This window comes from Coregonus lavaretus, assembly GCF_964263955.1.
Source record: "Coregonus lavaretus genome assembly, chromosome: 13".
Classification (NCBI taxonomy): Eukaryota; Metazoa; Chordata; class Actinopteri; order Salmoniformes; family Salmonidae; genus Coregonus; species Coregonus lavaretus.
The window spans coordinates 18,742,832-18,767,823 of NC_140000.1; the positions used below are offsets into that span (position 1 = coordinate 18,742,832).

Below are 24,992 nucleotides of genomic sequence, written 5' to 3' on the forward strand. Positions count from 1 at the left end.
TCACACAGGTGTGTTAGAAGTCTCGTTTTCTGAAGCTCTGCTGCTTCCCATTGCATGTTTGCTGAGCTTTTTACACAATGGATATCTAGAGAGCACAGTGCCCAAACACTTTCTGAATTTCTCTCCTACAAAAGCGTAGATGACTGGGTTGACACAGCAGTGAGCCAGCGCTATGGTCTCTGTCACCTCCATAGCTGTATCAACCTGTGTTGAAGCCTCACAGCTATTCCCAATGTCAAACATCTGAAGGGTCCGGAGGAAAACCACAACGTTGTAAGGGACCCAGGAGACTATAAACACAACCACGATGGCGAATATCAGTTTCATGGCCCTGTCTTTTTTGGAGTTCCTTAACCTCTGTAGTACAGTGAGAATACTGATGTAACAAAATACCATTATGGGCAGACATAGGATAATCCCCACTCCGTTTTCACCAAAGTTCCGGAACAACTTCCATGTCTTCTCTGTGTCCTCTGGGTAAATCCGCTGGCAACTTGAACCACTGTCCTCATCATTCTCCTTCACCACCGCTGCGAAGATGACCTCAGGGAGAGCAGCGGCGATGGACGCTACCCAGACGATGACGCTCGCTAGCGCTCCATAACGCAGCGTCCTGGCCCTCATGGCGGCCACGGCGTGAACGATGGCCAGGTAGCGATCCACACTCATCAGGGTCACAAACAGGATGCTGCTGTAGAAGCCCACCTGGTAGACACCAGCCATGATCTTACACGGACTGTCCCCTTCAAACTCATGACCCTGGGCGTTGTAGGCCCAGAGAGGCAGAGAGAGGGCGAGGAGCAGGTCAGATAGGGCTAGGTTCAGCAGACAGATGTCTGTCATGGTCTTCAGTTTCATGTACTTGAGGAGGACCCAGAGCACCAGACTGTTGCCTGTCAGACCCAGGGTGAACACCAGGTAGAAGAGAATGGGCTGGTAGTTGGTCCCTCGGGTTAGACTGGTGCCAGTGCTACAGGGGTTGCCATAATAGTAATCGTAATAGTCTTTGCTGGTGGCCTCGGTTGTGTTCATCTTGCTGAGGAAAAAAGGATGGTGTGAATTGTTAGTTAACAATCAATGCTGTATTGTGTGAAACCTATTGTCATAGAGATCCTATTAAATTAGTAGAGGGGCTATGTCATAAACCCTCAAAGTTCCAGAATGGGGTTAAAATGGCAGCCATATTGGTCAAGGAGAAACCCCAAACCAGTCTAATTGGAATGAATGGCAGTAGAGGCATAATCATGATTTTACATATGCGGAAATGTGATATCAGAAAGGCATGTTATAGGCATGTGATATTAGAAATTGTGTAATATAATTATTGTCAACTTAAAATATGAACATATACAGTTGAAGTCGGAAGTTTACATACACTTAGGTTGGAGTCATTAAAACTCGTTTTTCAACCACTCCACAAATTTCTTGTTAACAAACTATAGTTTTGGCAAGTCGGTTAGGACATCTACTTTGTGCATGACACAAGTAATTTTTCCAACAATTGTTTACAGACAGATTATTTCACTTATAATTCACTGCATCACAATTCCAGTGGGTCAGAAGTTTACATTAACTAAGTTGACTGTGCCTTTAAACAGCTTGGAAAATTCCAGAAAATGATGTCATGGCTTTAGAAGCTTCTGATAGGATAATTGACATCATTTGAGTCAATTGGAGGTGTACCTGTGGATGTATTTCAAGGCCTACCTTCAAACTCAGTGCCTCTTTGCTTGACATGGGAAAATCAAAATAAATCAGCCAAGACCTCAGAAAAGCAATTGTAGGCCTCCACAAGTCTGGTTCATCCTTGGGAGCAGTTTCCAAATGCCTGAAGGTACCACATTCATCTGTACAAACAATAGTACACAAGTATAAACACCATGGGACCACGCAGCCGTCATACCGCTCAGGAAGGAGAAGCATTCTGTCTCCTAGAGATGAATGTACTTTGGTGCGAAAAGTGCAAATCAATCCCAGAACAACAGCAAAGGACCTTGTGAAGATGCTGGAGGAAACATGTACAAAAGTATCTATATCCACAGTAAAACAAGTCCTATATCGACATAACCTGAAAGGCCACTCAACAATGAAGTAGCCACTACTCCAAAACCGCCATAAAAAAGACAGACTACGGTTTGCAACTGCACATGGGGACAAAGATCGTACTTTTTGGAGAAATGTCCTCTGGTCTGATGAAACAAAAATAGAACTGTTTGGCCATAATGACCATCGTTATGTTTGGAGGAAAAAGGGGAACGCTTGCAAGCTGAAGAACACCATCCCAAACGTGAAGCACGGGGGTGGCAGCATCATGCTGTGTGGGTGCTTTGCTGCAAGAGGGACTGGTGCACTTCACAAAATTGATGGCATCATGAGGAAGGAAAATTATGTGGATATATTGAAGCAACATCTCAAGACATCAGTAAGGAAGTTAAAGCTTGGTCACAAATGGGTCTTCCAAATGGACAATGACCCCAAGCATACTTCCAACGTTGTGGCAAAATGGCTTAAGGACAACAAAGTCAAGGTATTAGAGTGGCCAACACAAAGCCCTGATCTCAATCCTATAGAACATTTGTGGGCAGAACTGAAAAAGCTTGTGCGAGCAAGGAGGCCTACAAACCTGACTCAGTTACACCAGCTCTGTCAGGAGGAATGGGCCAAAATTCACCCAACTTATTGTGGGAAGCTTGTGGAAGGCTACCCGAAACGTTTGACCCAAGTTAAACAATTTAAAGGCAATGCTACCAAATACTAATTGAGTGTATGTAAACTTCTGACCCACTGGGAATGTGATGAAAGAAATGAAAGCTGAAATAAATCATTATCTCTACTATTATTCTGATATTTCACATTCTTAAAATAAAGTGGTGATCCTAACTTACCTAAGACAGGGAATTTTTACTAGGATTAAATGTCAAGAATTGTGAAAAACTGAGTTTAAATGTATTTGGCTAAGGTGTATGTAAACTTCCGACTTCAACTGTAAATATATATACAGTTTATACGGGTTTTATGCCATGTTTCTGTAGAAATAGCCTCTAAAATACACTGAGACCAGCCACCCAGACAGCTGATGAAATTGAGGAGTATTCCTGTCTGTAATAAAGCTCATTCTGATTGGCTGGGCCTGGCTCCCCAGTGGGTGGTCCTGGCTCCAAAGTGTGTTGGCCTATGCCCTCCCAGGCCCACCCATGGCTGCGCCCCTGCCCAGTCATGTGAAATCCATAGATTAGGGCCTAACAAATGTATTTCAATTGACTGATATCCTTATATGAACAGTAACTCAGTAAAATCGTTGAAGTTGTTTCATGTTGCGTTTATATTTATATTCAGTATACAGTGCATTCGGAAAGTATTCAGACCCCTTGACTTTTTCCACATTTTGTTGCATTACAGCCTTATTCTAAAATTGATTAATTAAATAAAAATCCTCAGCAATGTACACACAATACCCCATAATGACAAAGCAAAAATAGGTTTTTAGAAATTTTAGAAAAATGTTTGCAAACGTATTACAAATAAAAAAGAAATACCTTATTTACATAAGCTCCGAGACAGGATTGTGTCGAGACACAGATCTGGGGAAGGGTACCAAAACATTTCTGGGTACCAAAAAATTTCTGCAGCATTGAAGGTCCCCAAGAACACAGTGGCCTCCATCATTCTTAAATGGAAGAAGTTTGGAACCACTAAGACTCTTCCTAGTGCTGGCTGCCCGGCCAAACTGAGCAATCGGGGGAGAAAGGCCTTGGTCAGGGAGGTGACCAAGAACCCGAATGTCACTCTGACAGAGCTCCAGAGTTCCTCTGTGGAGATGGGAGAACCTTCCAGAAGGACAACCATCTCTGCAGCACCACCAATCAGGCCTTTATTGTAGAGTGGCCAGACGGAAGCCACTCCTCAGTGAAAGGCACATGACAGCCCGCTTGGAGTTTGCCAAAAGGCACCTAAAGGACTCTCAGTCCATGAGAAAAAAGATTTTCTAGTCTGGTGAAACCAAGATTGAACTCTTTGGCCTGTATGCCAAGCGTCATGTCTGGAGGAAACCTGGCACCATCCCTACTGTGGGGATGTTTTTCAGCGGCAGGGATGGGGAGACTAGTCAGGATCGAGGCAAAGATGAACAGAGCAAAGTACAGAAAGATCCTTAATGAAAACCTGCTCCAGAGCGCTCAGACTGGGGCCAAGGTTCCCCTTCCAACAGGACAACGACCCTAAGCACACAGCTAAGACAACGCAGGAGTGGCTTCGGGACAAGTCTCTGAATGTCCTTGAGTGGCCCAGCCAGAGCCCGGACTTGAACCTGATCTAACATCTCTGGAGAGACCTGAAAATAGCTGTGCGGCGACGCTCCCCATCCAACCTGACAGAGCTTGAGAGGATCTGCAGAGAAGAATGGGAGAAACTCCCCAAATACAGGTGTGCCAAGCCTGTAGCGTCATACCCAAGAAGACTCGAGGCTGTAATCACTGCCAAAGGTTCTTCAACAAAGTACTGAGTAAAGGGTCTGAATACTTATGTAAATGTGATATTTTCATTTTTTATGTTTAATAAATTAGCAAACATTTCTAAAAACCTGTTTTTGCTTTGTCATTATGGGGTATTGTGTGTAGATTGATGAGGAATAAAAAAATAAACAAAAACAATTTTAGAATTAGGCTGTAAACTAACAGAATGTCAAGGGGTCTGAATACTTTCTGAAGGCACTGTAAATGTAAACAGACCATGTCTCTGCAGAGGGTGATGCGGACAGCCCAGTACATCACTGGGGCCGAGCTCCATGCCATCCAGGAGTTCAATATCAAGCAGTGTGAAAGGAAGGCCCAGAAAAGTGTTAGTCTCTAGCCACCCAAGCCATAGACTCTTCTCTCTGCTTTTGCACGGCAAGCGGTACCGGAGCTGACACCAACAGGCTCCGGAACAGCTTCTATCCCCCAAGCCATAAGACTGCTAATTAGCTAACAAAATGGCTACACAGACTATTAGCATTGACCCTTTTATTTAATTTACATTTTTGCACTGACTCTACACACTCACTCACACACACACACACACACACCATTTGCTCACACGCACATGTAACACGCACACACATTCATACTGATTCTACACACACCCACACACACTCACATAAAATCATCATATACAGTCGTGGTCAAACGTTTTGAGAATTACACAAATCCTAATTTTCATAAAGTCTGCTGCCTCAGTTTTTATGATGGCAATTTGCATATACTCCAGAATGTTATGAAGAGTGATCAGATGAATTGCAATTAATTGCAAAGTCCCTCTTTGCCATGAAAATGAACTTAATCCCCAAAAAAACATTTCCACTGCATTTCAGCCCTGCCACAAAAGGACCAGCTGACATCATGTCAGTGATTCTCTCGTTAACACAGGTGAGAGTGTTGACGAGGACAAGGCTGGAGATCACTCTGTCATGCTGATTGAGATAGAATAACAGACTGGAAGCTTTAAAAGGAGGGTTAAATCAAATCAAATCAAATCAAATTTTATTGGTCACATGCGCTGAATACAACAGGTGCAGACATTACAGTGAAATGCTTACTTACAGCCCTTAACCAACAGTGCATTTATTTTTAACAAAGAAAGTAAAAATAAAACAACAACAAAAAAAGTGTTGAGAAAAAAAGAGCAGAAGTAAAATAAAATAACAGTAGGGAGGCTATATATACAGGGGGGTACCGGTGCAGAGTCAATGTGCGGGGGCACCGGCTAGTTGAGGTAGTTGAAGTAATATGTACATGTGGGTAGAGTTAAAGTGACTATGCATAAATAATTAACAGAGTAGCAGCAGCGTAAAAAGGATGGGGTGGGGGGGCAGTGCAAATAGTCCGGGTAGCCATGATTAGCTGTTCAGGAGTCTTATGGCTTGGGGGTAGAAGCTGTTGAGAAGTATTTTGGACCTCGACTTGGCACTCCGGTACCGCTTGCCATGCGGTAGCAGAGAGAACAGTCTATGACTAGGGTGGCTGGAGTCTTTGACAATTTTGAGGGCCTTCCTCTGACACCGCCTGGTATAGAGGTCCTGGATGGCAGGAAGCTTGGCCCCAGTGATGTACTGGGCCGTACGCACTACCCTCTGTAGTGCCTTGCGGTCGGAGGCCAAGCAGTTGCCATACCAGGCGGTGATGCAACCAGTCAGGATGCTCTCGATGGTGCAGCTGTATAATTTTTTTAGGATCTGAGGACCCATGCCAAATCTTTTCAGTCTCCTGAGGGGGAATAGGCTTTGTCGTGCCCTCTTCACGACTGTCTTGGTGTGTTTGGACCATGATAGTTCGTTGGTGATGTGGACACCAAGGAACTTGAAGCTCTCAACCTGTTCCACTACAGCCCCGTCGATGAGAATGGGGGCGTGCTCAGTCCTCTTTTTTTTCCTGTAGTCCACAATCGTCTCCTTTGTCTTGGTCACGTTGAGGGAGAGGTTGTTGTCCTGGCACCACACGGCCAGGTCTCTGACCTCCTCTCTATAGGCTGTCTCATCGTTGTCGGTGATCAGGCCTACCACTGTTGTGTCGTCGGCAAACTTAATGATGGTGTTGGAGTCGTGCCTGACCATGCAGTCATGGGTGAACAGAGAGTACAGGAGGGGACTGAGCACGCACCCCTGAGGGGCCCCCGTGTTGAGGATCAGTGTGGCAGATGTGTTGTTACCTACCCTTACCACCTGGGGGCGGCCCGTCAGGAAGTCCAGGATCCAGTTGCAGAGGGAGGTGTTTAGTCCCAGGATCCTTAGCTTAGTGATGAGCTTAGAGGGCACTATGGTGTTGAATGCTGAGCTGTAGTCAATGAATAGCATTCTCACGTAGGTGTTCCTCTTGTCCAGGTGGGAAAGGGCAGTGTGGAGTGCAATAGAGATTGCATCATCTGTGGATCTGTTGGGGCGGTATGCAAATTGGAGTGGGTCTAGGGTTTCTGGGATAATGCTGTTGATGTGAGCCATGACCAGCCTTTCTAAGCACTTCATGGCTACAGACGTCAGTGCTACGGGTCGGTAGTCATTTAGGCAGGTTATCTTAGAGTCCTTGGGCACGGGGACTATGGTGGTCTGCTTGAAAGATGTTGGTATTACAGACTCAGTCAGGGACATGTTGAAAATGTCAGTGAAGACACTTGCCAGTTGGTCAGCACATGCTCGGAGTACACGTCCTGGTAATCCGTCTGGCCCTGCGGCCTTGTGAATGTTGACCTGCTTAAAAGTCTTACTCACATCGGCTACGGAGAGCGTGATCACATAGTCATCCGGAACAGCTGGTGCTCTCATGCATGCTTCAGTGTTGTTTGCCTCGAAGCGAGCATAGAAGTGGTTTAGCTCGTCTGGTAGGCTTGTGTCACTGGGCAGCTCGCGGCTGTGCTTCCCTTTGTAGTCTGTAATAGTTTTCAAGCCCTGCCACATCCGACGAGCATCAGAGCCAGTGTAGTACGATTCAATCTTAGCCCTGTATTGACTCTTTGCCTGTTTGATGGTTCGTCGGAGGGCATAGCGGGATTTCTTATAAGCGTCCGGGTTAGAGTCCCGTTCCTTGAAAGCGGCAGCTCTACCCTTTAGCTCAGTGCGGATGTTTCCTGTAATCCATGGCTTCTGGTTGGGGTATGTACGTACGGTCACTGTGGGGACGACATCATCGATGCACTTATTGATGAAGCCAGTGACTGATGTGGTGTACTCCTCAATGCTGTCTGAAGAATCCCGGAACATGTTCCAGTCTGTGCTAGCAAAACAGTCCTGTAGCTTAGCATCTGCGTCATCTGACCACTTTTTTATTAACCGAGTCACTGGTGCTTCCTGCTTTAGTTTTTGCTTATAAGCAGGAATCAGGAGGATAGAGTTATGGTCAGATTTGCCAAATGGAGGGCGAGGGAGAGCTTTGTATGCGTCTCTGTGTGTGGAGTAAAGGTGATCTAGAGTTTTTTTTCCTCTGGTTGCACATTTAACATGCTGGTAGAAATTAGGTAGAACGGATTTAAGTTTCCCTGCATTAAAGTCCCCGGCCACTAGGAGCGCTGCATCTGGATGAGCGTTTTCCTGTTGATGTATGGCCTTGTACAACTCATTCAGTGCAATCTTAATGCCAGCATTGGTTTGTGGTGGTAAATAGACAGCTATGAAAAATATAGATGAAAACTCTCTTGGTAGATAGTGTGGTCTACAGCTTATCATAAGATACTCTACCTCAGGCGAGCAAAACCTCGAGACTTCCTTAGTATTTGATTTTGTGCACCAGCTGTTGTTTACAAATATACACAGACCGCCACCCCTTGTCTTACCGGAGTCAGCCGTTCTATCCTGCCGATGTAGCGTATAGCCCGCTAGCTGTATGTTATCATTGTCGTCGTTCAGCCACGACTCGGTGAAACATAGGATATTACAGTTTTTAATGTCCCGTTGGTAGGATAACCGTAATCTTAGGTCATCCAATTTGTTATCCAATGATTGAAGATTGGCTAATAGGATTGATGGAAGAAACACATGCTGTCATCATTGCTTTGCACAAAAAGGGCTTCACAGGCAAGGATATTGCTGCTAGTAAAATTGCACCTAAATCAACCATTTATCGGATCATCAATAACTTAAAGGAGAGAGGTTCAATTGTTGTGAAGAAGGCTTCAGGGCGCCCAAGAAAGTCCAGCAAGTGCCAGGACCGTCTCCTAAAGTTGATTCAGCTGCAGGATCGGGGCACCACCAGTGCAGAGCTTGCACAGGAATGGCAGCAGGCAGGTGTGAGTGCATTTGCACACACATTGAGGCGAAGACTTTTGGAGGATGGCCTGGTGTCAAGAAGGGCAGCGAGGAAGCCACTTCTCTACAGGAAAAACATCAGGGACAGACTGATGTTCTGCAAAAGGTACAGGGATTGGACTGCTGAGGACTGGGGTAAAGTCAGATTGTTTGGGGCATCCAGAAGAAAGCTTGTCCGGAGAAGTCAAGGTGAGCACTACCATCAGTCCTGTGTCATGCCAACAGTAAAGCATCCTGAGACCATTCATGTGTGGGGTTGCTTCTCAGCCAAGGGAGTGGGCTCACTCACAATTTTGCCTAAGAACACATCCATGAATAAAGAATGGTACCAACACATCCTCTGAGAGCAACTTCTCCCAACCATCCAAGAACAGTTTAGTGACGAACAATGCCTTTTCCAGCATGATGGAGCACCTTGCCATAAGGCAAAAGTGATAACTAAGTGGCTCGGGGACCAAAACATCAACATTTTGGGTCCATGGCCAGGAAACTCCCCAGACCTTAATCCCATTGAGAACTTGTGGTCAATCCTCAAGAGGCGGGTGGAAAAACAAAAACCCACAAATTCTGACAAACTCCAAGCATTGATTATGCAAGAATGGGCTGCCATCAGTCAGGATGTGGCCCAGAAGTTAATTGACAGCATGCCAGGGCGGATTGCAGAGGTCTTGAAAAAGAAGGGTCAACACTGCAAATATTGACTCTTTGCGTAAAAATGTAATTGTCAATAAAAGCCTTTGACACTTATGGAATGCTTGTAATTATACTTCAGTATACCATTGTCACACCCTGACTCAGGGGACTCGTATATGTTGAGTCAGGGTGTGTATGTTCTATGTTGTATATTTCTATGTTGGTGTTCTAGTATGTCTATTTCTATGTTGGCCGGTGTGGTTCCCAATCAGAGGCAGCTGTCGCTCGTTGTCTCTGATTGGGGATCATACTTAGGCAGCCTTTTGGCACTAGTTAGTTGTGGGATCTTGTTCTGTGTGAGGTATGTTGTTTTTCTACCTTGGACTTCATGTTTCGTTTCATTTGTTGTTTTGTCGTGGTGTTTATTCAGTATAAATAAACATGTATGCATATCACGCTGCGCCTTGGTCCGTCCCGTCTGTAAACGACCGTGACAACCATAGTAACATCTGACAAAAATATCTAAAAACACTGAAGCAGCAAACTTTGTGAAGACCAATACTCATGTCATTCTCAAAACTTTTGACCACGACTGTACACTGCTGCTACTCTGTTTATCATATATCCTGATGGCTAGCCACCTTACCCCTATACATATCTACCCCTACCACTCCAGTATCCTTGCACATTGTATTCTGTATATGGTATTGGCTCTGACCCTGTACATAGCTTACTTACTTTCTCATGTTCTTCTTATTTCTATTTCTCATGTGTTTTTGTCTTACTTGACTTCATTTTATAGTACTACTGGTAGAGCTTGCAAGAAAGGCATTTCACTGTACTTGTGCACGTGACAATAAAACTTGAAACTTGAAACCGTTTTTGTTTCTTGGAACGCTATGATACAATATCAGTACTCGTTGCATTTACAACTTGTCTAAGTCCTATCATCAACTGATTTCAGACAGTGTATGGATGTGTATTGACTGTATTGTTTGAATGGAATTTGAAAAAAGAATGGAATCATTCCTTCGAAAACTGTCTGGCTAGCTAGCTAACAAACATACAGTGCAGAAACATTCTTCAAATCCATTATTTTACACAATATCTTATCACTCCATGACCAAAATGGCTGACTTTTATCCCATCATAAGAAGATTCATATCCATTCTAGTATTCTAATTCCTAATTCTATGCCTATTGTTCTGAATGGTTACCTGCACACTGCCAGAGATGATAAAATCATATGTTAACGCTATTATTTGTCACTCATCCTCCTGTGTACACCATTATGGCATCATATTTGTATTACTTACTACTTTATCAACATGTAATATATCAGTTTCCATGGTAACTGTGTTTTAACTTGGGTAATGATTCTTTCAAATTAATTACAATGCTTTCAAATGAATCACAGAGTGTAATGATGAACTTTAAAACATGATGATGACTGATATGAAGATAAATGTGTAATTCGAAACAACCTGTGGGAATTAACCCAATTTACATACTTGATGGAGATAACAAAGAAACAGCCCCTTATAATACATTTTCGGAAATCTTATGTCTAACAACAAGGCATTTATTACTGTCGTTGTCAAGGTTATGTAAGGTGAAGACTGATATTTATTTTGTTCAAAGAACAACAGCTAAAAAGCCTTGAGACGCTCATTGTTTATTTTAAAAGCTGTTGCCCCGTAGGGCCATATTAATGTACTAACACAATGTCTTCTTTTAAAAAGAATGTCTTCAAATTAAACAACCTTTTCAAAACGATTTTTGTCCCATCAGTATGAAAAATGTATGCACTCACTAACTGTAAGTTGCTCTGGATAAGAGTGTCTGCTAAATGACTAAAATGTAAAATGTAAATGTAGAATGTATGTATTGATAGATGCACAAAAAAAATCAACCACAGAACTGTAATTGTATCTAAAGACTATTTCTACATCCTCTTTAATCCTAACCAGAATCAAACCACAACCCAGATGATCTCACACATCACCCACCATCACTTGCTAAATACTGACACCCCTTGCTGACAGACCCCATTTTGTAGTTCCTGTGAGGCTAACACCCATTCACAGAGTGTCTGTGCCTGCGTGTATATTTGTAGGCTGTATGTCTATATGCAGGCTATGATGAAGTGAAAATACAAGTTATTTACCCCAATCTCTTCTTTTCTGATGTACAGATTGAACGCAGTAACCTTCCCTCTGGTGATAACGTGTTGGTTGAAACAGTGTGGCCGGGAAACTACTTTTAGGTTCTCTACTCTATTCTTTTGTACCAATGACTATAACTTTTTTCTACTAAGGTGTGCTCTAGATAACTCTTTTCTTTGCATTGCTGCGTTGAGCAGGCTGAGGTGTGAATATGGGTTTCCTGTAATGGCCCTATAACAAGATACTGACTGACTGGGAATGAGTGTGGGTGAGGGAAACATCATCAAACATACAGATATCTTTCACGCATGTAGATGCTGCTTTGAACTGCTATTCAGATGGAAAGATACAAATGAAAAATGAATAGAGTACATAACATTTTAAAAGGTGCATTCCGTAACATTCATACATGGAAGTAGTCCTTGTGTGGGTTATGTCTGTAGTAGTAGAAGGGGGTTGAGGTTAGAGAGGTAGGCCGGTAACCGAAGGGGAGTGTGCCGGCAACCACAGAGTTGCTGGCATCAGAACCTCATGTGCTGCCTGCTGCCGCTGTGCCCTTGAGCAAGGCACTTAATATTTTACATGATTTAGGGGCACTGCTCTGGGCTTTTTCCAGCCTCTTGTGCTTATCTTACAATGGATTGCTTCCATATTAGATGAGGTTTGACAATATACGTTTCCTGGAAGATTAGTTCTACAAAGCTATTAATGAAAAGTCTCACTTCCTTATTCCATGTAAGCTATTTCAAGGCTATGTTCCCGTGTTGTTTTAGTTGTTTTGGTGTGAAGTGATGTCTCTCTGTGCATGTAGACCAAGCTGAATAAGTCATCAAGTAAAGGTACAGGGGGGAAATGTCACTGAACAAAACTCTTTATTGAGATTTTCTAAATGCCCATTACATACAGAATATAGTATACCATGAACAAACTATCAAAAGTGTGGTTAAAAAAAAAAAATGGTGTTGTCTGTTTACAAACCAGAAGTTTCAGCTTTTTTATTTGTGTTTTTTTTTAAACAGACAGCAGTGTTGTGACACTTTTTAGTTCGCACCCCAGAAAACACAGCGTAGCTTTGTGGTTAGCTTGTTAAAAAGCAGAAGCCCCAGTCAGGTTTCTGTCACATTCTTAGATGAAAAAAGCTGTAATATACAAACTCAAAAATGGAAGAAAAAAGTGAATCAATCGTTACATTTTTGAACAAATATAACCATATTTACAGTGCATTCGGAAGGTATTCAGACCCCTTGACTTTTTCCAAAAAAATTTACGTTACAGCCTTATTCTAAAATTGATTCAATTATTTTTTCCCCTCATCAATCTACACACAATACCCCATAATGACAAAGCAAAAACTGGTTTTTATTGCAAATTTATTAAGAATTGAAAAATGAAATATCACATTTCCATAAGTATTCAGACTCTTTACTCAGTAGTTTGTTGATGCACCTTTGGCAGCGATTACAGCCTTGAGTATTCTTGGGTACAAGCTTGGCACACCTGTATTTGGGGAGTTTCTCCCATTCTTCTCTGCAGATCCTCTGAAACTCTGTCAGGTTGGATGGGGAGCGTCGCTGCACAGCTATTTTCAGGTCTCTCCAGAGATGTTCGATCAGGTTCAAGTCCGGGCTCTGGCTGTGCCACTCAAGGACATTCAGAGACTTGTCCCGAAGGTTGTAGTCCTGTTGGAAGGTGAACCTTCGTCCCAGTCTGAGGTCCTGAGCGATCTGGAGCAGGTTTTCATCAAGGATCTCTCTGTACTTTGCTCCGTTCATTTTTCCCTCGATCCTGACTAGTCTCCCAGTCCCTGCCGCTGAAAAACATCTCCACAGCATGATGCTGCCACCACCATGCTTCACTGTAGGGATGGTGCCAGGTTTCGTCCAGACGTGGCGCTTGGCATTCAGGCCAAAGAGTTCCATTTTTGTTTAATCAGACCAGAGAATCTTGTTTCTCATGGACTGAGAGTCCTTTAGGTGCCTTTTGGCAAACTCCAAGTGGGCTGTCATGTGCCTTTTACTGAGGAGTGGCTTCCGTCTGGCCACTCTACCATAAAGGCCTGATTGATGGAGTGCTGCAGAGATGGTTGTCCTTCTGGAAGGTTCTTCCATCTCCACAGAGGAACTCTGGAGCTCTGTCAGAGTGACCATCAGGTTCTTGGTCACCTCCCTGACCAAGGCCCTTCTCCCCCGATTGCTCAGTTTGGCCGAGCGGCCAGCTCTAGGAAGAATCTTGGTGTTCCAAAGTTCTTCTATTTAAGAATTATGGAGGCCACTGTGTTCTTGGGGTCCTTCAATGCTGCAGAAATGTTTTGCTACCCTTCCGCAGATCTGTGCCTCGACACAATAATGCCTCGGAGCTCTATGGACAATTCCTTCGACCTTATGGCTTGGTTTTTGCTCTGACATGCACTGTCAACTGTGGGACCTTATATAGACAGGTGTGTGCCTTTCCAAATCATGTCCAATCAATTGAATTTACCACAGGTGGACTTCAATCAAGTTGTAGAAACATCTGAAGGATGAGCAATGGAAACAGGATGCACCTGAGCTCAATTTCGAGTCTCATAGCAAAGGGTCTGAATACTTATGTAAATAAGGTATTTCTGTTTTAAAAATTTCTAAAAACCTGTTTTCATTTTGTCATTATGGAGTATTGTGTGTAGATTGATGAGGGAATCCATTTTAGAATAAGGCTGTAAAATATGGAAAAAGGGAAGGGGTCTGAATACTTTCCGAATGCACTGTACATACTTTTTTCACACTTCACACAATGCCACATGAGGACTCAACTAACACTCTTTAATGGGATCTATCAACAAAGGCATGTAAAGATACAAAAGAGCAGCTGATAACTACTGTATCTACTGTCAGCATAGATTCACAGCTAGGGTGGCTGAGTGCCACACTTTCAAAGTGTCAAGAAATCCCCCTTTCATTTGTTTGTAGTTTTTCCTTACATCTTTTACTACCTTTTCTCTTCTCAGAGTTTTTATATTTGAATTGTGCCTGTATACAAGTCAAACTACAGCAATCTTGTAGATGTTATTTCAGAAGACTTGGAATAGACTGAGCTTCTTCGTTCAGACAACTCACTAGCATAAGGCCTGGCGAAGCACATTGGCATCCATTTTCTTAGTAACTTCAGGACATTGCTCATGAATTTCTGCCCTACAAAGGCGTAGATGATCGGATTCAAACAACAGTGTGTGAACGCTATCACCTCTGTCCACTGCATTGCCAGATCTATGTTCTTGTGAATTGTACAGTCCCCAAAATAGTTCTGTGTCTCCAGATAACGCAGGAGAATTACAACATTGTATGGGGTCCAAAAGCAGAAAAAGACCACTACTATGATGAATATCAGTTTGATGGCTTTGTGCTTTTTAGTGCTTTTGATTTTAACTAACATCAGAACGATCCTAGAATAGCAGATCACCATGACAAAGAGGGGGAGAAGTAGACCCAAGACATTCATCTCTAAATAAGAAACCTGACGCCACATGCTACCCTCTGGATACTCTGGTTTACATGTTGTAAACCCGGACTCATTATTTACTTTTGTGAAGATGATTGTAGGCAAAGAGGCACAGAGACTGAGAGCCCACATGAACAGAGACAGAGCGACCCCTACTCTGACTGATCTGTACCTGGCCATGGTATGAGCGCGGACTATGACCACATAGCGATCCACTGTCAAGATCAACATGAAGAAGATGCTGCCATAAAACCCCAGCATGTACAGTCCGGTTACCAGTCGGCACATAAAGTCCCCCAGGAGCCACTCGGCTGCGGTGGCGTAGTGGGACCAGAAAGGCAGGGAGGTGACGAAGAGAAGGTCGGACAGAGCCAAGTTGAAGAGACAGAGGTCTGTCAAGCTGCTGGCCCTCCTGAACTTCACCAGGACACAGACCACCAGGCCGTTACCGATGAAGCCCACGATGAAAACCAGGCTGTAGAGTGTAGGCAGAAACATCCGTCCAAACGCCTTCACATTGCCATTGTTGCATGGCTGACCCTCTGATGTATATAACTCTTGTGTGCCATTGTAGTAGTCTGAATAGTCTAATCCTGTTTGCTCAATATCCTCGTCTGTAGAAAGACAGAAATAGTATTGTTATTGGTCAAGGTGGTGTGCTTTCACTCAAAATCAACCTGAATAGTCAAAGTGGCAATCTGCAGTTCAAACAATAAAAAAGGGTGCACCCCACCACTGTTTGGGTAAACAGCTGAGTGATGGGGCTGGAGAAATGTAACCACCAATTGTAATAATAATTTTGGGGGGAGGTTCTTATATTAGTCCTGTTACACACTTGTGGGTGTTTACTTGTTCAAGTTTGTAATGGAAATGTGTTTCTTGCATATCCCAACTCCCCCTAAGACACCCGCAGGGAGTGGGTCATGGCCAGGGTCAACATTGTCCAACGCCCCTGGAGCAATTGGGGTTAAGTGCCTTGCTCAAGGGCACTGCGACAGATTTTTAACCTTGTTGGCTCCATATTCATATACAGTGCATTCGGAAAGTATTCAGACCCCTTGACTTTTTCCACATTTTGTTACGTTACAGCCTTATTATAAAATTGATTAAATGATTTACACACAATACCCCATAACGACAAAGCAAAAATAGGTTTTTAGAAATGTTTGCAAATATATAAAAAATAAAAAAACGGAAATATCACATTTACATAAGTATTCAGACCCTTTACATAGTACTTTATGAAGCACCTTTGGCAGCGATTACAGCCTCAAGTCTTCTTGGGTATGATGCTACAAGCTTGGCAAACCTGTATTTGGGGATCCTCTCAAGCTCTGTCAGGCTGGATGGGGAGCGTCGCTGCACAGTTATTTTCAGGTCTCTCCAGAGATGTCGTTGTCCTGTTGGAAGGTGAACCTTCACCCCAGTCTGAGGTCCTGAGTTCTCTGGATCAGGTTTTCATCAATGATCTCTCTGTACTTTGCTCCGTTCATCTTCCCCTCAATCCTGACTAGTCTCCCAGTCCCTGCCTCTGAAAAACATCCCCACAGCATGATGCTGCCTCCACCATGCTTCACAGTAGGGATGGTGCCAGGTTTCCTCCAGAAATGACGCTTGGCACTCAGGCGAAAGAGTTCAATCTTGGTTTCATCAGACCAGATAATCTTGTTTCTCATGGTCTGAGAGTCCTTTTGGCAAACTCCAAGCAGTCTGTCATGTGCCTTTTACTGAGGAGTGGCTTCCGTCTGGCCACTCTACCATAATGGCCTGATTGGTGGAGTGCTGCAGAGATGGTTGTCCTTCTGGAGGTTCTCCCATCTCCACAGAGAAACACTGGAGCTCTGTCAGAGTGACCATCGGGTTCTTGGTCACCTCCCTGACCAAGGCCCTTCTCCCCCAATTGCTCAGTTTGGCCGGGCGGCCAGCTCTAGGAAGAGTTTTGGTGGTTCTAAACATCTTTCATTTAAGAATGATGGAGGCCACTCTTATCTTGGGAACCTTCAATGCTGCAGAATTTGTTTTGATACTCTTCCCCAGATCTGTGCCTCGAAACAATCCTGTCTCTGAGCTCTAGGGACAATTCCTTAGACCTCATGGCTTGGTTTTTGCTCTGACATGCACTGTCAACTGTGGGACCTTATATAGACAGGTGTGTGCCTTTCCAAATCATGTCCAATCAATTGAATTTACCACAGGTGGACTCCAATCAAGTTGTACAAACATCTCAAGGATGATCAATGGAAACAGGATGCACCTGAGCTCAATTTCAAGTTTCATAGCAAAGGGTCTGAATACTTATGTAAATAAGGTATTTCTGTTTTTTATTTGTAATAAATTTGCAAACATTGTAATACATTTGCATAAATTTGCAAACACTTTAAACCTGTTTTCCCTTTGTCATTATGGGGTATTGTGTTTAGATTGATGAGGATTATTTAAAAAACAATCAATTTTAGAATAAGGCTGTAACGTAACAAAATGTGGAAAAAGTCAAGAAGTCTGAATACTTTCCAAATGCACTGTACATACTGTAGCTATGGAATCATTCAAGGACTGACCATCCATGAGATCAACATTAAAGTTTTGAACATGTTTTTAAGCTATACAATGTTTGTTTACAATTACATTGTTTACAAACAATGGAGTGAAACAATCTTACATTTTAGATTTCTGTTGGAGTACAACAGTTTAACTGAATAATAAATTATACTCTCTACAAATCAATGGTTATATATAATTAACTTAAAGTAAAAAAATGGATGTGTCAATCACAAATTTCCCCTTTAAGTTGTTCCTTTGAAATATTATCATTGTAATGAATATTCATCAAAACAAACAAACAAACAAACAAGTAAACACACAAACACAGTCGTCATGCCTATAGGCACCACAGGGGCACATGCCCCCTCAGATTTGTCATGTTTTATTTATTTTTTAAATGTTAAATTTGTTTGTTTGTTTCTCTGTAATACTACTAGCTACCTAGCAATTTTATGAAGTTGGCTTTAGCTAGTCCAGATAGTTCCTTATGTCCCAACCTCATAACTAGCTACCAAGAAGCCATTTCAGGCTATCAATCAAGTTAGAGTAGCTAACTTGTTGAACTATATTAGCTGGCATGCCTGCTGGCAAGGTTGGTAGACTTTAGAAAAGCAAGCAATAACTAAATGTAGTAAATAAGACTCACATTCCTTTCAGTCTTTTACACAGATTTCAGCAGAAAAGCATATTTTGTTTTTTATACAGGCTGATTATACAGATTATGGCGCTGCTCTGACACCTTCAGGTGCTTACATGTGTTTACTGCACAGTCAAAGAAATCTAGAAAGTCATAGCCAGGGCTCTCCAACCCTGTTCCTGGAGAGCTACCGTCTCTTAGTTTTTTTTCCGCTCCAACCCTAATCTAGCACACCTGATTCTAATAATTAGCTGGTTGATAAACTGAATCAGGTTAGTTACAACTGGGGTTGGATTGAAAACCTAAAGGAGGGTAGCTCTCCAGGAACAGGGTTGGAGAGCCCTGTAAGTAGTCTATACTAGAGAGTGCACATAAGTTCATACTAGAAGTTTATACTATATTATTAGCAAAAGTTTAAATTAGGTCACAAATTGAGTACGGTAATCCAACAGCTATCTTTTTCAACTCTATTCATCACTTCAAATAATTATGTAATTTTTGTTAATTTTTTAATGCAAACTATTTCACTAGCATCAATAATTGTTGTGTTACCTCTTAAAAATAGATATAGATTTTGTATCTTCAATAGGTTTCTGGATGTTGACAAAAAGTACTCACCTGACATGATTAATGATCAATTAGCTCTTTGGTGTTTCTTCTCTGAGTCTCTTGAAGATTTGTGCATTCATCCTGTTGTACAGTAGCCTATAGGACTGCTGCTGCAGTTTCCTCCACCTCCCTTAGAAGGAGGTACTGTGAACTTATTATAATGAAGTTTGGTTTGTTTCACACTGGTATTTTTAGACTCTGACATTTGGTTGTACACTCTTAGAACAAAAAGGTGCTATCTAGAACCTAAAACGGTTATTCGGCTGTCCCCATAGGAGAACCCTTTGAAGAACCCTTTTTGATTCCAGGTAGAACCCTTTTGGTTCCAGGTAGAACCTTTTTGGTTTCCATGCAAACTCAAAATTAAAGACGTTTCAACTCTTTATCTGACATGGTACAGGTTTCTTCTTTTTTTTTAAGCCCATAACCATGTGTGTGAGGTATATGCTTTTGTTTCAAAGTAGATTTGTTTAAGACTACCAATAAACACTCGGTGTGACCCTGATTTAGCCCACTACAGGAATTCATGTAAATCAAGTATTTTACACACACATTTTGTTTCTCTCCTCTTTACTACAGTATTATCCCAGTGGAAAGGGGGTAGGCTACAGCATTTGTGATTTGAAGTCACACAGTGACCTCCTGTGGGCAGAGTTTATGTGACAAAGATGTAACTTCATCACTATTCATTAATAACAGTATGATAATTACACCCTACATATTGTTAAAATTGAACGTGACTTCCTGCAATCCTCAAACAGATCGATCCATATCTGATCTGAAGACTAAAATCATTCCATCATCTTTGCAGTAAGTCCTGTATGACCTTTGTGCAATGATAAGTATATAACACTAGAATTACATTATTATAAAGTTAGAAATAATTGTTGAGTTTCTGTTCATTTCAGTTTTTTATTTGAACAGTGAAATATCAACGTTCTCAAGATATTCTTGGACGATCAGCAATGGCTGTTGTTGCGTGCAAAGAAAGGGGCGGGGTTTAAGTGAATAAATTATAGCAAGGGATGCTAGGATCCAGGGTTTAAATTCAAATAGTAGGATTTTCAGTAGGATGAAGCAATGATTTATGGAATTGGCAGCTGAGAGTTCTTCATGATCGATGGGTTCGTTTAACTCAATACATATAACGTTTTAATTAATATGCTCATCATTCCCAGATAGTATCTTTTTACAGCCTGCCTATGAAATTGGCTCTTTCTATACACAGGGCTACATTAAACTATTCCCATATTACACGTTTTTAATTGCATAGTTTTATCAAATTAATTTATAAACAGCTATCAAAACGTGAGTGTGTTTTAAGTTAAATGTGGGTCTCAGTAAAACATTTTTTTAGCCTGGTATGAAAACTGTCGCCTTGTGTGGGTCCCAATCCTACCGCTCGCTCGCCTTCTGGAGCTGGCAACAAGTGACAGTGAATTCCCAATGAGCATGATTGACATTAAAGTGCTGACGAAGGCGGGCTCGGACTTCAACAGGAACAACAGGCATATACACGGATTATTCCGAAATCGCTTTGCAATTACCTGCTATGAGAATATGAAAATGAATTGAAACAATGTTTGAGTCGACGTAAGTACACTATTCTACCTATCACACCGTGAATGTTTATGCGGTTACTTTGTATTTCTGCGCTGCGATTTTTTGTTGTGTAGCCAACTGTTACTATGTTGCAGGACTTTAGTTTGCAAATGACTGTCAAATTTGAGCAGTCACTTTTGTATGGACCTGTAAATCCTATTTTGCAATTCATGTGAAACCAATGTGTAAAACAACATTTTAAAATAACCTAGCCTACTGACATTTTGTTGACTGCAAAACCAAACAAAATTCTCAACTATTGTTTCATTAGAAGAATAGCACCCATATTTTGTTTAAGAATTATAAATGATCAAACATATGATACAATAACACTTTTTTTTCTATTTTTTTGTCCTTCTATCGGTTATTTGGATATCAATGGGTTTAGATATCTATAGAGCTTTGGTGTCCTTGATGACAGGACAAAAGGAAAATATTGAGGATAGCCGAACATTTACCATTGAAGTTGGATATTAGCAAAAACAGTCAGTGCCACATGCAGAAGATGGACTTTGGAGAAGTCAACACAGCCACAAAACCTCCAATAGGGTAAGTGTGGGGAATTTGAGGTCTCTAATAACTGTTGTTTGTCTTTCCCACTCCAAATGTGTATATGCATAAGTATTATGTTGTAATAACTGTTCAAACAATCCAATTATCATAATATTGAGGAATGGGGATGGAGACAGACTTGGTCATAAGGTGACTTGATACAAGAGAAACATGGAGAGTGCCTATTTGCCACCTGGCAGGCCTTTGCATTGCATGAAGCTCATTCATGATTGGACAGTCAGTCTTACTGTAGCTCTGTCAAATATATACTGAACAAAAATATTTCAACGATTTTACTGAGTTACAGTTCTTATAAGGAAATCACTCAATTTAAATAAATTCATTAGGCCCTAATCTATGGATTTCACATGTGACTGGGCAGGGGCGCAGCCATGGGGGGGGCCTGGGAGGGGATAGGCCCACCCACATGGGAGACTGGCCCAGCTACTGGGGAGCAAGGTCCAGCCAATCAGAATGAGTCTTTCCCCACAAAAGGGCTTTATTACAGACAGAAATACTCCTCAGTTTCATCAGCTGTCCAGGTGGCTGGTCTCAGACGATCCCGCAGGTGAAGAAGCCAGATGTGGAGGTCCTGCGCTGACATGGTTAAACGTGGTCTGCGATTGTGAGGCTGTTTGGATGTACTGCCAAATTCTCTAAAATGACGTTGGAGGCGGCTTATGGTAGAGAAATTAACATTAAATTATCTGGCAACAGTTCTCTGGCCAATTGCACGCTCCCTTAAAACTTGAGACATATGTGGCATTGTGTTGTGTGACAAAAAAAAGCTTGTGCTGGGGCCTTTTATTGTCCCCAACACAAGGTGCACCTGTGTAATGATCATGCTATTTAATCAGATTCTTGATATGCCACACCTGTCAGGTGGATGGATTATCTTGGTAAAGGGGAAATGCTCACTAACAGGGTTGTAAACAAATTTGTGCGCAACATTTTAGAGAAATAAGCTGCTTGTGTGTATGGAACATTTCTGGGATCTTTTATTTTATTTCAACAATTTGCATGTTGCGTTTATGTTTTGGTTCAGTGTGTGTATATATATATATATATATATATATATATATATATATATATATATATATAATATATTTATATATATATATGAGGCTATATTCTTTTAAAAAAAAGATCACTTCATGAATTGTTGTAAGCATCAAAAACAGTCTTTCGCTCTCTGTAGTTGATGTAGTTGTCAGCAGACACTTCAAAAGCCATAACATACAGTAATGTATGTATTGACAGGCAGAGAATTCCAGTGTAGTTTAATTCTATGGAAAATACATGCATGACCGCTGATTGGAAAACTACTGTTGGCCAGCCCACAACAGAAGCTTTTGTGCAGTGGCAGTTACTGAATTTGTACTGTCTCTGTAGTTCTTTTGTCACCGCTGTTGTTGTTGACTCAATATGCTGCTGCTCCTTCCCATTGGCAATAGCAACACAAAACATCAGCTCTAAAACTGCTGGGTTACACTGTTTAGGCACTTTAAATCTATTCTAATCTAAACAATGACATCATACAGTGTAATGCAAATCTTCTTACAGATGTAAATTGGACAGTTCAGTATTGTATGGGATGGTTTTATAGTTATTATTCTGTATCTTTTTGTGCAGAAACACGTCCTATCCTTCAGGTGTCATAATGTGGTATCATCTATTTACTGGTGTTGTTGTGGGAGGCTGAAGTCCACAACCCTTATTACCTGAAAGTAAACAAGATCCTTTGTATTTTGCACCCATGGCCCTGCATCTCCTCCTCCCTGCTGAAGGCTTTTATATAATCACCTCCTATGACATGCTGCAGAAAGCACATGACGAATAGTGGTTATTTAAAGACAGCAGTTGCTGAACATGCCCATCTGCTCTGCCTGTCCCTCTGGAGACCAGTGGTGCCATTTAGGTGTCATTTCCTTGGTTGTTCCCATTGACTGAACATTTTTCAAATTTATTTTTCAAGTGAGCCCTGGCCAAGAAAAGCAGTAGTTGGGTCGTTCCATCGATTAGGTGCCTTTAGAGTAGTGTAACTTGGTGATTTTTATTTATTTGTTATTTCACAAAATGTATTTTCTGTCATTAAGAGCACTTGTTCAACTTAATAAAAAACATGTTTCCCATCTCAAGAAATACTATAGTAAGTGCCTATTAACAGGGTTGACTGTAACAGGGTTGAGGACTTTATATTAATTCAGCCATAAATCCCACTGTGAGCGGGGGAATGGAAGCTTGGTGTGTGCAACAGGGAGGGACAATTGAATTCAAGCTTCCCAAAAAAAACACAATTGTTAAAATATTTCTAGTTTGGGTAACAGGGTTGATGTGTTATGCTCGATCCGCTCAGTTTTCCACCACAAAACACCAGAAAATGGTCAAAAAGGGTAGAACCAGCTCACCTGCTTTTAGACTATAATTTGACTATTAGATGATCAATGTTTTTTAAGATAAAAATAGTTCAGTTTACATAACAGGGTTGACCCCCCCCCCCCCCCCCAAAAAAATGAATCACTAATCACATGAAATAAATAATAGTCTTCAGAAATGACTTTGTCAAAACAACCAAACTAGGGCTTAACAGTGATGGTGAAAACTTGGAGAAATGTTGGGGTTAAGTGGGTTAAAATCTTCCTGGAAGTCACAGAGGATGCACAGAGGGACATGTCAAAATGCAGAATTTTTATGCTTTAGTAAGTTTTTAGTCATATAAAAAATCTGATTTATTGAATTTCCATGAGGTCTATATTAAAGGGCACTTCATTTAAATATAACAGGCTTTTTAAATTCAATATTTGTGCACAATTTCTTCTTAAAATATCAAAGGGACCCAAAAGGCACTCATTTCGTGGAACGACTCAGTTATTAGATTGATAATAATATTTGTTTCCCAACGGAACATGTCATAGGTAGCACCTTTACCAGTTGGTAAAATGGTTCTCTTTAGATTACTATGACAACTGCCATTTGTTAGGGTGTTCTCCTTTTGTCAGTAAGTCAGCTAACGTTAGCAGCTTTATTTGACATGGCAAGAACAAGAAGGGAGGTTTAAAGTGAAACGGAGCCCGTAAAACACTCACAAGGAGGGAAGAATGTCCACTTCTGAGGAGATGGTCTGTGTCCCAAATGGCACCCTATTCCCTATATAGTATAGTGCACTACTTTTGACCAGAGTTCTATGGTCCCTGTCAAGGGATTAGGGATCTATTTGGGACACGGTCCACTTCTGAGGAGATAAAATGCTCACGTTTGGTACCTGGGTGACTAGCTTTTGAAATCTGAGCAGGCAATTTCAGTGGAGGCTACTAAAGCAGTATGTGGTTTCAAAGTGATAAAGGACTACATTTTACATTTACATTTTAGTCATTTAGCAGACGCTCTTATCCAGAGCGACTTACAGTTAGTGAGTGCATACATTTTCATACAAATGAAGCCCTGTAAAGGCCAGACAGGCGGATAACTGGCAGTCTATAATTAATGTCTGAAGCTGTGTATGGACCCTGGTCAAAAGTAGTGCACTACATAGGGATTAGGGTGCCATTTGGGACAAAGATTTCAGACATCCTGAGACACCAGCCAGCCTTTTTTGCTTAGCTAGCCCAGAGAGCCCTGCTCCTCCTAACCCTGCTCTGCCTTACTGTGCTATAGGAAGTTATAGGGAGTCCAATCCTGATCACAACAGTATGTGTTTAATTTTATTTGTATGTTATTTTGCACATTGTCATATAGAAGATGACACAATTGCAAAATAGTCCCGCTTACTATTTCGGTGCCTTTCAACTGTTCTCATACTGACCATGTGGATACTCACTGTATATTGTGACATACAGTTACAGTATAACTGCTCTGGAGTTGGCTTGAGTCTATCTGTTTGTGCTCTTTTGTGTGAATTGGAGCATTGTGTGTGTTTTAGGTGCTATGAGCAGTTCCAGTCCCAGGTCTAAAAGCCTAAAGTGTATAGACCTAATCCTAACAGTCTTAATTAGCAGCGTGTGTGTGTGTGTGT

At 41.7% G+C, this 24,992-nt stretch overlaps 2 protein-coding genes and 1 pseudogene across 5 annotated transcripts in view; 1 reads left to right on the forward strand and 2 right to left on the reverse strand.

The window, feature by feature from the left end:
- On the reverse strand, window positions 1–11,846 carry LOC311140128 (C-C chemokine receptor type 5-like; annotated as a pseudogene). The gene is made up of 2 exons: window positions 11,568–11,846; window positions 1–1,036 (listed from the first exon to the last, which is right to left on the reverse strand). The product of its transcript is annotated as a C-C chemokine receptor type 5-like (transcript).
- A 2,348-nt stretch (window positions 11,847–14,194) lies between these two features.
- On the reverse strand, window positions 14,195–15,596 carry LOC311139094 (C-C chemokine receptor type 5-like). Its single transcript, XM_084173977.1, has one exon. The coding sequence runs from the start codon at window positions 15,535–15,537 to the stop codon at window positions 14,587–14,589; it is 951 nt and encodes a 316-aa protein (XP_084030103.1). The 5' UTR covers window positions 15,538–15,596; the 3' UTR covers window positions 14,195–14,586.
- Window positions 15,597–20,319: 4,723 nt separating this feature from the next.
- LOC311140790 (protein cordon-bleu-like) overlaps window positions 20,320–24,992 on the forward strand; it is a 70,837-nt gene continuing 66,164 nt past the window's right edge. For all 3 annotated transcript variants that reach the window (XM_084176014.1, XM_084176013.1, XM_084176015.1), the window contains exons 1-2: window positions 20,320–20,419; window positions 20,817–20,977. Coding sequence is in view for 2 of the 3 variants with exons in the window: in XM_084176013.1 (XP_084032139.1) it covers window positions 20,925–20,977 (53 nt within the window). In the remaining variant the exon portion in view is untranslated. The remainder of the gene's footprint in view (window positions 20,420–20,816; window positions 20,978–24,992) is intronic.